We start from the raw sequence: 11,368 nt of genomic DNA on the forward strand, positions 1-11,368 counted from the left end.
GGGGGGGGGGGGGGGGCGGGGGCTCTTGGGTATGGGGCGTGGGCCGGGGGGGGGCGGCCCCCCCCCCCGCCCCCCCGGGCCCCCGCGCCCCCCCCCCCCCCCCCCCCCCCCGCATATTTAAAGTTGAGAGAGGTGTGGAGCTTGTTCAACCAAAAATAGCTCACACAGTGGTGAAAAATTCAGGAATCCCCTCCCCTGGGGATGCTCGGGTGGGTGTTTATCCCCCAGTCGGGGGAGCCAGCTACAGGTCGTTGAGGACAGAGGGACTTTCTGAAGATGAGCTGCTCAAGTCCGCCCTAGAGAGGCAGGCGCGTGGCCGGCCGGGCAGGGTTGATCCGCAGGTAACCCAGGAGTATTTGTGGTTTCCTGTGGCAGAAGTGGAAGCTACGGGGAAGGCAGCACCGTAGGCTGTAGGCTTTCTAGCAAACGGAGCCATTTATCCCCATGGGACAGGAAGGAGGGGCCCACAGTCTGCCTGTGCCTGCAGGAGTTTGTCACTGGTATGGCCTGAGGCCCAGCCTTTCCCACTGACAGCTGCAGTAGGGCAAGAAGCTTCTCTGATTCTGGTCTGTTGAAAAGCCTCTTAAACCAGTTGTAGCCAGCGTGTGGCCAGGGGTCCATCCCGGGATGGGCTCTGTCCTGATGGCAGCGGTATGGAAACCGGTACTCCACGTTTTTCAGCTCAGGAACTAAGCCACTTGAGTTGTCTTGTGCCGTGATGACGAGAAGGGCCTCCGCCTTTGAGGACTGCGCGTTAATAGCCAGTTGTAAGACATTGTGACTGACCTTGCTTTGTCCAGATGGAGCCCAGGTAACTCTCTGGTCGTTGGACACACTCCTGTTGACAAAGTTTACTCAGTGTGCACTGAAAATTACTTACTATACATATATAAGGCTTTTTGGTGCTGATGGAGTGGCTGGGCCTCCCCATTTTTTAATAGTGTGTGGGTGGTTCAGTAGTAAATGTGAAAAACGTTTGTTTTTAATGATAGTGGGGCTTTTTGTTTTGTTTTTTTTTGTTGTTGTTTTATTTGACAGAGATCACAAGTGGGGGGGGAGCAGGCTCCCCGCTGAGCAGAGAGCCCGATGCTCTGACCTGAGCTGAAAGCAGAGGTTTAACCCACTGAGCCACCCAGGCGCCCCGATAGAGGTTTCATTTTACGAAGAAGTCTATCAGATTTTAAACTTAAGGTTCTTGAAGTTTCTATTCTCTAGCATAAGGACAGAAAAGTGTCTGAGCTGGTAGATAATCCCAAACTTGTTTTTATGTGCCTGTAGGGCTTTTTTTTTTTTTTTTTTTTTAATTAATATTTGAATATTGTTCTTTCTTAGCCAGTGTATAATTCACAGACTACATTATTTAGTTCCAGATGTATAGCATAGCAATTGGATTTTTCTGTATACTGCGAAATGATCCCGGTAAGTTTACTTAACACCTTTCAAAAAGCCTTAAAGATACAGGGCACTTCGGTGGTTCAGTCAGTTAAGCGTCTGCCTTTCGGCTTGGGTCATGATTCCGGGGTCCTGGGATCGAGCTCTGCATCAATCCGGCACCTGCTGCTCCCCCCTGCTTGTGTTTTTTCTTTCTCTGACAAATAAGAAAAAAAATTTTTTTTTTTTTTTTGAGATAGCAATTTTGTAATATACGGTAAGTATTATAACTGGCAGTTTGTACATTTGACGACCTTCACCTATTTCCCCTGTGCTTCTGGCAGCCGCATAATATATTCTCTTTATGATCTTGAGGTATCTTTTGGTGACGCTGGTGGTTTTGTTTAGATTTCCACATATAAGGGGTGCCTGGGTGGCTCAGTGCTTTAAAGCCTCTGCCTTTGGCTCAGGTCATGATCTCAGGGTCCTGGGATCGAGCCCTGCATCGGGCTCTGTGCTCAGCGGGGAGCCTGCTTCCCTCCCTCTCTCTCTCTCTGCCTGCCTCTCTGCCTACTTGTGATCTCTCTCTTTGTCAAATAAATAAGTAAAATCTTTAGAAAATAGAAAAGATTTAGATTCCACATACAAGTGAGATCATGGGATTTGACTCTGACTTAGTCCACTTGGCAGAATGCACTTGGTCCATCCACGTTGTTGCACGTGGCGAGATTTCATTCTTTTTATGACTGAGTAATGTCCACTGTGTGTATATACTTCCTCCCTCTGTATCCATTCAACTGTCTGTGGACACTTAACATTGTTTCCATGGCTTGGCCGTTGGTAATAATGCAGTGAATATGGGGTTAGCGCTTTCCTTTTTGGATAAATACCCAGAAACGGGATTGCTGCATCATCATAGTTAATTTGTGGGGAACCTCCATACTGGTTTCTATAGTGATTGCCACTTCGCATTCCCACCAGCTGCACAGGGGTTCCCTTTTCTCCACATCCTCACCAGCACCGTTGTCTGTTGGGATTTAGTTCTAGCCAGTCTGACACGTGTGAGGTGATCTCACTGCTTTTGACTCAGGTTTCCCTGATGACCAGCGACAACGAGCACCTGATCATGTACCTACTGGCCATCTGTAGGTCTCTGCCCATTTTTAAATAACACTGTTTGGAGCTTTTTGCTGTTGATTGAGAGTTGCTTGTGTATTCTTGGTGTTAACCTGTGTCAGATACATGATTTGCAAACATTTTCTCTTTTTCAATATTGCTGTGGAGTCTTCTGTGGTCCATACAAATTTTAGGATTGATTCTTCTACTTACACGGATAACATCTTTGGCGGAGCCCCTGGGTGGTTCAGTTGGTTAAGCCTCTGCCTTCAGCTCAGGTCATGATCCAGAGTCCCAGGATGGAGCCCCTCTTGTGCTCATAGCACGAGCTCATGCGTGCGCACTCTTTCTCTCTCTCTGTGAAATAAATGTTAAGAAACAAAATACTTCTGGAATTCTGATAGGGATTATACTGAATTCATTTATTGCTGGCGTAGCACTGGTGTTTTAACAGTATTTTTCCAAACTCTGAGCATGGGATAGCTTTTCATTCTGTCTCTTCAGTCTTTTTCTCATCAATATCTTAAACAGTTTTTAGTGTGCAGGTTTTTCGTCTTTTTGGTTAAATCTTTTTCTAGGTATTTTATGTTTGTTGATATTTGGAAATGGGAAGATAGCATGTCTCCTGTTAAGCATTACCCGGCCTGCAGCTTTTCTCAGGTCTAGAAGCTAGGTACTGCCGGTCCAGTGTACTTGTGGAGCTTTCCTGACTATAGGTTGGCTCTTGACCACCAGGCTTCATTGTGGGTGTAACGGTTAAGTGATAGCAGCATAGTTTTTTGCAGGGAGATGCTAAGTGCTCTTCTAGGGATTGTCTCATTACTCTCCTGACGCTTCCAAGGAAGGTGGTGGTTTCAGATGGGAGCAGAGGTGTGTGTGGGCACTTTCCCTCATTGGTAGGATGAGAGTATGGTCACAGTGGCTGCTACATTAATTCTTAAATTGGAACGGGTTCTTAGCTCCCACTCATGTCACAGCTCTGTGGAGCTCCTTAAGCTCCATGAAGTCAGAGGTGAGCCAGACACCCCAATCCATGCTTTTTCCTTCCTACCAGGCAATGCCTTGCTTCGGCGACTGGTGCGCATTGGAGTGCTGGACGAGGGCAAGATGAAGCTGGATTATATCCTGGGTCTGAAGATTGAGGATTTCTTGGAGAGGCGTCTGCAGACCCAGGTCTTCAAGCTGGGCTTGGCCAAGTCCATCCACCACGCCCGTGTGCTGATCCGCCAGCGCCACATCAGGTAACTCCCTTAGGGAGCTCCCTGAGTCTGTCTTGTATCCCATCCCCCTCGCTAAGTTTGCTGTCCTTACCTCCTATGCAGCCCTCAGAGGTGACAAAAGGTGTGACTACACCTTGAGGGTAAGATTGGCGCCTGCAAACAGCTCATGGGGTGCTGGGGACAGCCTCATCCCCCACCTTGTAGCCCAGCGCAAGGGTCACTGCGGCCTGAGCCGTACACCTTGCGAAGGCTTCTTCGGGCAGCTGGACAGGTAACCACTTGGTGTGCCCAGGTGGGCGTCAGCTGGTGTGGGTGGGTTCATGGATACAGCTGTGTTGGGCCTACTCGTGGACTCAGTCCAGAGCCTGGTACTGTTAACCAGCGTTAATTTGCCAAGTTGACCACAGCCCGTGGTCTGATGCTCAGGTGCCAGGACTATAGGAGTCTGCTGGCTTGGGGGACAGCTGGGTCTTTCCTCTGGGTGCTCAGTTTGCCCTTTGTCAGATGTTGTAGAACGGGGTCTCAGGTAGCTGCTTCAGGGACAGGGAGGCTTGACCTTAGTAAAGCCCCATGCGTGGCTCGGTTCCACTTTGAGAATCTGACCCTGGGTTACTGGCTGCCACCAGGGCTCCCCCTTCTTACTTCGTGGTCTGGTTGAGTCGAGTGATGCTCTAAAGCTTTCCAGAACACCCAGGTGCTACAGGGTCGGGAACACCCTCCTACCAAGTCAGAGTCCAAGCAGCGAGCAGTAGTGTTTCCTCCCACTGGGGTCCTGTTCCCCGTCCCTTCACCTGCCATCCCCCCTCCAGGGTCCGAAAGCAAGTGGTGAACATCCCATCCTTCATCGTCCGCCTGGATTCGCAGAAGCACATTGACTTCTCCTTGCGCTCTCCGTATGGGGGTGGCCGCCCAGGCCGCGTCAAGAGGAAGAACGCCAAGAAGGGCCAGGGTGGGGCTGGCGCCGGCGATGACGAAGAGGAGGATTGAGCCCACCCTTCCCTTCCATCCATCCCCCCCTACCCCCTGGGGCCCGTGGATTGTCTGGTTTCCCCGTCACATAATAAAAGAACCAGTGCTTTGGAACTGGTGTTTATTGGTGTATCTGTCTGCCTCCATTTTCTGAGCATAGCACCTCGGGTGGGGAGAGGCACAGGCCGGGTCCTTGATCAGGTTCCCTCCAGCTAGTGCTTGCCGCCGCCTCAGAAGGCCTGGCGAGCCTGCCAGCTGGTGGTCCTCACTCCTTGGGGCAAGGGTACAGTGGTGAGCAGCGCAAACCCCACTTGCGTGTTTCAGTGGGGACACCAGCAGTGTTAGGGGACGTTCTCGGGCCAGTTACTTGCATGGGGGTAGGGGGACTCCCTTCTGGGCAGAGGAGGTAGCAAGTGGAGGCAAGGCCAGCCCAGCGCCCCTAGCGCTTTGGACCTTGGCCCCAGGAAAAGAAGTCCGGGTTAGGGTTGTCCAGAGCTGGAAGCTGACCCTTGGGTTGCAGGCGAGGGTAAACGAGTTTAATTGGGATTTGCTGGGGAGCGCTGGGCAGGAAGGACAGGCTGGTTTCAACGCTTACATTGGTGTGGTTGGGAGGGGACGGCTGAGGCACCCCGCTCCCCTCCCCCGCATCTAGAGTTTGTGAACACAGGTCAGGAGGGAGACCAGCTTCCCTTTCTCTGTCTTGTAGAGAAGCTGCATGGGACAGAGCAAGGGGCTTGGTCTCGGGAAACGGGAAGCCCTTGCCATTTAGCAACCTCACTGCTCTCAAGTCAATCTTTTGAGGCCTTGGGCTCTCAGGTCAGCTGAAAGTGCTCAGCTTCAGCGTAATGGCCCTGGGCCTGGGATGTTGCCAAGCTGCCAGGAAGCCTCCAGAAGGTCCCCAGCTCTTGGAGCTTAGTGCTGGATTCCCACCACACCTCAAGGGTTGCCACTTGGTAACAGTCTTGGGGCTTCCTGTGGATCCTTCTAGGAACTGTACGATCAGCTGGTCCTGGAAATTCTGGAAGCAATCGACTCCCACAAGGTCTCCCGAGTTCCTGAGTTCCTGGTCCGTGTCCTACCTCCAGGCTGGCTGGGGGCAGCTCCTGTGCCTTCCAGGGTCCCTGCAGGGAGACTTCAGACCCCTGGAGCAGGCGGTATGAGTCTGCTGGGCTAGTGGATGGCCAGGACAGCGTACACGTTGGTCTCCTCCAGGGGCTCCCCTAATTGGGAGGGAGGCGGTGCACTTGTCTCCTGCCTGAGGGCCAGGTGGTTCAGCTGGGCGTAGGTTACATCTTCAGGGTCTTCAGAAAGCGCAGCCTGGAGCCGGGGGAGAGGAAAGGCACGAGGCTGGTGAGGGGAGGATGGCGCTCCCCGCGGGGCCAAGGGCCTTGCTAGACAGGGTGGCCTTGAGCCCACTCTGGCCTCCTTCGGTGTATCTGAGGGCAGGGGTGTGAGGTGGAAATGCCTGTGGTGTGGACACGGGGTTGGGCCTGGGATCTGGTGCTGGGGGAGGCTGGAGCAGGAATTGAGGTGGCCATCAAGGCAGACCCAGCGCCCGCCGCGGGGGCCTCAGCTCGGGGGCCGGGGTGAAGCACGTGAGCGAGCGGTGGGTTGCTGGGGAAAGAAGGAACGGGAAGCAGAGGGCTGAGTCGCTGTAGGACCAGGGTGTGTGGAGCTGCCGCGGCGTCCTCTCCGGGCGCCCGCAGGCCCAGGGCGTGGAGTTGCGCCCCTCTGTGCGGGGCACAGGCTGTCCAGCCCTAACCAGCCACTCTGCCCACTCGCCCCGAGTGTCCCCGCAGCTGGAGACGAGAAGAGGCCCAGGGGAGCGGGGTCACGGCAGCACAGAGCGCCGTGGGCTTCCAGAAGGGAGACGCCTGCTGCTGGGCGGAGTGTCCGCTGGGTTTACCACGTGAGCAGGGAGGCAGGGGGTGCCCTGGTCCGGAGCACAGGGAGCTCACCTGGCTGTCCTGCTGTCTGTCCTCAGGCTGTGTGTCTCTGACGACAGCATCTGGTGGGGACAGAACACGGCGGCCCCTCTCTAGCCAAGATTCCCCCAAGAGTCACATGGCAGGAGCTCAGAGACAGTGACAGTTACAGAGCCACGCGGAGTCAGATGCTGTCTGCCCCCACCCCACCCCTGCCCACCCATGTCTCTGGGCCCTCCTCCTCCCTCCCCCAGGACAGCCCATGCTTCCCCTTACACAAGGTCTCCTCCTGGGCGGCGGCCTCAGGACCTGAACTGGGGAGGAGACAGTGGTGTTAGCGGCAGTGAGGGGGCCGCTGGCTAGCGGGAGTCGGGGTCTCGGGGTGCTCTTACCTCCTGTGCAGGCCTCTGTCCTCAGACGCTGCCACTGCTGCAGGGAGGTGGAAATCAGCCTCAGGCCCCCATTCTCGACCCCTCCCAGGGCCTTAAGCTGAGGATCTTTATGATCCCCGCCCGTCCCCCCCCCATACAGAGAAAGCCGTGCTAAACAGTAAAAAACAAAGCTTGTATGTGTTTCCAAACATTTCATAAGTTCAAAAAGGCAAAAGGATACAATATTCACACATGCCCACGTGTACCCTCCTTTCTAGACCTCGCTGGGAGATGCTGGAGTCCTACGCCACTCTGGTTTCCCTCTGGCCGCTGCCCTGAGCCCACCCTTGGTCGGCCCACTGGGCAGCCACCACCCCCCGGGACTTGTCACCCCCTTCCCTTCTCACCTGGCTTCCTACCTTTGCCCCGACGCTGGTGTCGGACCAGGAGGAAGACGAGGAGGCCGAGCAGCAGGACGAAGGCTACTGAGGCCCCGATGAGGACGTACAGGTACCAGTGGGGACCTTGTGCACAAGCCACACTATGAATGAGCCAGTGATGCCCTTTACCTGAGCACCTACTGTGTGCCAGGCACCTGCTCGGCTCTGTGCACTCAGCTCTGACCCCGTCAACGATCACCCAGCAGACGACTGCCGCCCCTCCCGCCCACTCCACAGACAGAAAACTGAGGCACAGAGAGGTCATTATTCACATGTCTCAGGTCGCCCAGGGTGGAGGCAGCAGGGCTGAGACTCGAACCAGGGCCGTGGGTTCCCTTGCGGGATTTGGGGTTTTTTCATGCTGCCCCCTCGCCCTCCAGACAGAACACGGGAGTGGAGACCTGTCCACCAAACCCAAGCCCAGACCCATCTCCCACTCTGCACAGGCGTGACGCCCCCACAGGGGCCTGTGTGGACCTGGAGTGTGCGTCTGCGAGGGCAGGAGGGAGAGCCATGACTTGGACTGAAATCTCCCAGCGCGCTGCGGAAGATGGCGGGAGGCCTGTTGTGCCGATGGTGAGCCTGGGCCCCGGAGAGGGACGTGACTTGTCCAAGAGCAGAACTGGGGTCTGAACCTGGGGGTGTGACTTCCAAGCCTTGTTGTCAACTCCGCAGCTGCCCTCAGGCCGAGACCCCCGACCTGTGGAGGTGAGCTCAGAAACCCTGCGTGCGTGCCTGCTGCCCCCGCCTGCCCCGCACACAGTGATGAAGCCACCTGCTGGCCCTTTGCAGTCAGGTTTGCAATCCAAGGAATTGTCCCAGTGAGAAGAACTTTCTCCCACCATAATCTCGACGCAAGACTGGGCTGAGCTCCTCCCACCCACCACCTCCCGACAGAGACCCCACTTACCCCTCTGTGGGCTGAAGGCTGCATCCTCAGAGCCGCCTGGGACCAAGACAAGGAGGTGAGGGGCGGGGGCTACGTGCGCCTCACTTCAGGGTGCTCCGCCCCCCACTGGGCTCTCCCCCTCTCCCTCTGCCATGACCACCCCACCTGCCACCCGGCCCAGGCTCCGAGCTCCTGGAGCCTTGTGGTCACCCCAGAGAGAAGCCATGCCAGAGAGTGTCACCTGTGACCCCCTCACTCCCATCCCACCCTGGCACTCCCCTGAGGACACAAAGAGGACAGGATTGGATCCCCTCACCTGAGACCAGGATCTCCAGGGGGTCACTGGGCTGTGACAACAGGTAGGGGACGTTGCTGTGTGAGCCGTAGCACCGGTAGGTCCCTTCGAGGTCTGAGGTCACGGGACTCAGGATGAAGTTGACCTGATAAGGTATCGCTATGTCCTGCAGATGAAGGACCTGGGGAGGAGCGAGGGACCCCTCCTTGGACAGGTGGAAGGTATCAAACCAGATCTCAGAGCGACACTGCAGGGTCACGTTCTCTCCCCAGGACACTGACGTCCCCGGCTCGGCCGAGAGGGACGGTTTCTCATACATTCCTGGGGGAGAGGAAGGTCGTGACATGTAAAGAGCCACTCCCTCTCTACATGCCCTTGACCCTGGGCTGGGGGGCCACATCCTCTCTCCAGGGACTCTGTGTGGGACCCCCTCTCGGCACCTCCCATCTCTCTGAGTGGGTGTCCTTTATCTCCATGGCCCTCACTGTCCCTCTCTCAGTCCCTGTCTCTAGACCACATCCCTGCCTCAGCCTATGATCCTGGCCCTCTTTCTGGACCCCATCACCCAGGGACAACCGTGGTCCCAGGCCCTGAGCAGACAGGACATGGGTCAGGGAGCTCCTCACCTGTGATCAGGACAACCAGAGGGGCACTGGGGGCCGACCAGGTGGAGGAGATCTTGTGTCCACAGTAGCATCGGTACCGGCCCCCGTGGGTGTGGCTCACAGGGCCCAGGGGGAAGTTGGGGCTGAGTTGCCCTTCTAGACTCTGGGGAGCTCTGAGCTCCTCGTCCTTGGTCAGAGCGAATCTCTCAAAGCCGGTCTCTGAGCGACACTGGAGGGTCACACGGTCTCCAGACTGCACCAGGGAGCCCGGCTGGGCCAAGAGGGAGGGCGCCCTGTAGACACCTGGACAGCAGGGGACAGTGGTACTGGGGACGCACTCCCCGCATGGCCCACAGCCTGCAGTGAGGCTCTCATGGGCCCCTCCCACGTTCTCCCACCTGTGGTTCTGGCCCCAGGACAACAGTGTCACCCAGCCCCCATCAACCTCAGGGTTCCACTGCGCATATAGCTTAGGTCAGTCATCTGGGTCCAGGAGGTAGATGGGGTGAGGCAGGGGCCCCCTCACCTGTGACCTGAAGGTGCAGAGGGTCACTGGGTTGTGACCACGAATCCGGGTATGACTCGGAAGAAACGTAACATCTGTAGGTCCCCGCATGGGAGGTGTTCACGGGGCCCATGTGGAAGAGCCCCTGCCTCCTCTCACGATGGAACTTCCATTCCAGGTGTTGGGGCGCATCAGCCCCCCGCTCCTTCAGCAGATGGAATGACCCCCGTGGCCATGATGAGCTACAGGAGAGGGACACGTTCCCTCCCAAGGCCACCACAGGGCCTGGGTTGGCTGAGAGGGAGGGTGTGGGATACTGTCCTGAGGGAGAAGGAGGGAGCTGGTTACAGGGACCATCACCCCACGGACCCCACGGACCCCATGTACTGTGGGCTGTGAACAAGGGGTCCCCGTGAAGCCACAGTCCATTCCCTTCTGCCTGGAGGAGGGGCCCAGGGGGAGGGGACCATCTCCTGCTCTCACCTATCATCACCAGGGACAGGAGTTCACTCAGCTGTGACCAGCTCTCCCCGCTCCGATATGCACACCGGTATCGCCCTACATCGTGTAAGCTCATGTATGTAATGGAGAAACTGGCCTTGTTGCTGGAACCCTGTGAGGTCTCCAAGGTCTCCGAGACCCTTTCTTTATACAGATAGTAGACGTCGGCCTCCAGAGATGCCTGACACCAGATGGTCACACGGCTCCCCTTGGTGACCATGGAGCTGGGATAAGCCCAGATGGAGGGTTTGGGGAGGGTCCCTGGAAAGGAATCAGATGGGGAGTTGCAAGGGGGCCCTTCTCCTCTCAGTTTCCCACCTGTCACCCCAAGGCCCCTCCCACATGAGTCACTATCAGCCCTGACCCTCTTGCCCCTCAGCTGCTCAGGGGGTGGTTGGTAGAGACAGGAGATCTGGGGAACACTCACGCATCTGTGCCTGGTCCCACAGGCCCCAACACAGCCCTGGAAGAGAGTTCCTGTGAGTGCCTCCCACACCCACACGTAGCTGCTCCAAGCCTGGTCTGGGCCCCTGGGTGCTGGGGTCACAGCTGGGGCTGAGCACATGCCTCCCCCAAGAAGTTCTGTCCCTACTGATCCTCCCCAGCCCTGAGGTCTCCCAGGGACCCGGACCAGGGGGCAGGAGGGGGGCGACCCCATCCCTCCTCTTTTCCAGAAAGCTCACCGAGGCAGAGAAGAGCAGTGAGGGTCGGAGTCCTGGCGCTGCCCCCCATGGTCCTCAGCGGTGCAGACAGCTTATAACGTCCTCAGCGTGAGCTGGACAGACAGATGCACAGGGTGTGGTACAACCCAGGCCCCGTGTTCCTCATCACGCGTCCTAGAGGGATGGCCTCACAGGAAGGGGAAGAGCCCCCGCGGGGCCTCTCTCTGCTCTCCCTGAAGGGTGAGCCGAGGGCAGTGAGTCCTGGGACCTTTCAGACAGACTGAGTCTTGTCTCCCCAGACCCCGCTCTGTCTGCTTCCTCCCCAGCAAGCCCAGGTCTAGAGAGTAGCTGGTTCTGGCCCTCGAGGCTGGGGGAGCTAGGGCAGGGCCTGGGAATCAGCCCCATTTCAGTTCCCCTTCTGCCCTGTCTCACACAGAGGCTGGGTGTCCTGGGCTGAGACACTTCCCTTTCCTGAGCTTCTGTCAACGCAAGTTTTCGT

The 11,368-nt window shown here is 56.8% G+C and overlaps 2 protein-coding genes across 2 annotated transcripts in view; one reads left to right on the forward strand and one right to left on the reverse strand.

The window, feature by feature from the left end:
• RPS9 (ribosomal protein S9) overlaps positions 1-4,790 on the forward strand; it is a 6,116-nt gene extending 1,326 nt beyond the window's left edge. The window contains exons 4-5 of the mRNA XM_032848703.1: positions 3,542-3,728; positions 4,517-4,790. Of these exons, the coding sequence (XP_032704594.1) occupies positions 3,542-3,728; positions 4,517-4,694 (365 nt within the window). The 3' untranslated portion in view covers positions 4,695-4,790. The remainder of the gene's footprint in view (positions 1-3,541; positions 3,729-4,516) is intronic.
• Positions 4,791-5,653: 863 nt separating this feature from the next.
• Positions 5,654-10,939, reverse strand: LOC116861790 (leukocyte immunoglobulin-like receptor subfamily B member 3). Its single transcript, XM_032848624.1, has 12 exons — positions 10,891-10,939; positions 10,635-10,670; positions 10,190-10,468; positions 9,728-10,027; positions 9,223-9,504; positions 8,618-8,917; positions 8,323-8,358; positions 7,380-7,496; positions 6,994-7,030; positions 6,878-6,915; positions 6,635-6,684; positions 5,654-5,993 (listed from the first exon to the last, which is right to left on the reverse strand). The coding sequence occupies exons 1-12, from the start codon at positions 10,937-10,939 to the stop codon at positions 5,847-5,849; spliced, it is 1,671 nt and encodes a 556-aa protein (XP_032704515.1). The 3' UTR covers positions 5,654-5,846.
• Between the last annotated feature and the right edge of the window lie 429 nt (positions 10,940-11,368).

Source organism: Lontra canadensis, unplaced genomic scaffold (genome assembly GCF_010015895.1).
Source record: "Lontra canadensis isolate GAN:19392208 unplaced genomic scaffold, GSC_riverotter_1.0 scaffold206, whole genome shotgun sequence".
Classification (NCBI taxonomy): domain Eukaryota; kingdom Metazoa; phylum Chordata; class Mammalia; order Carnivora; family Mustelidae; genus Lontra; species Lontra canadensis.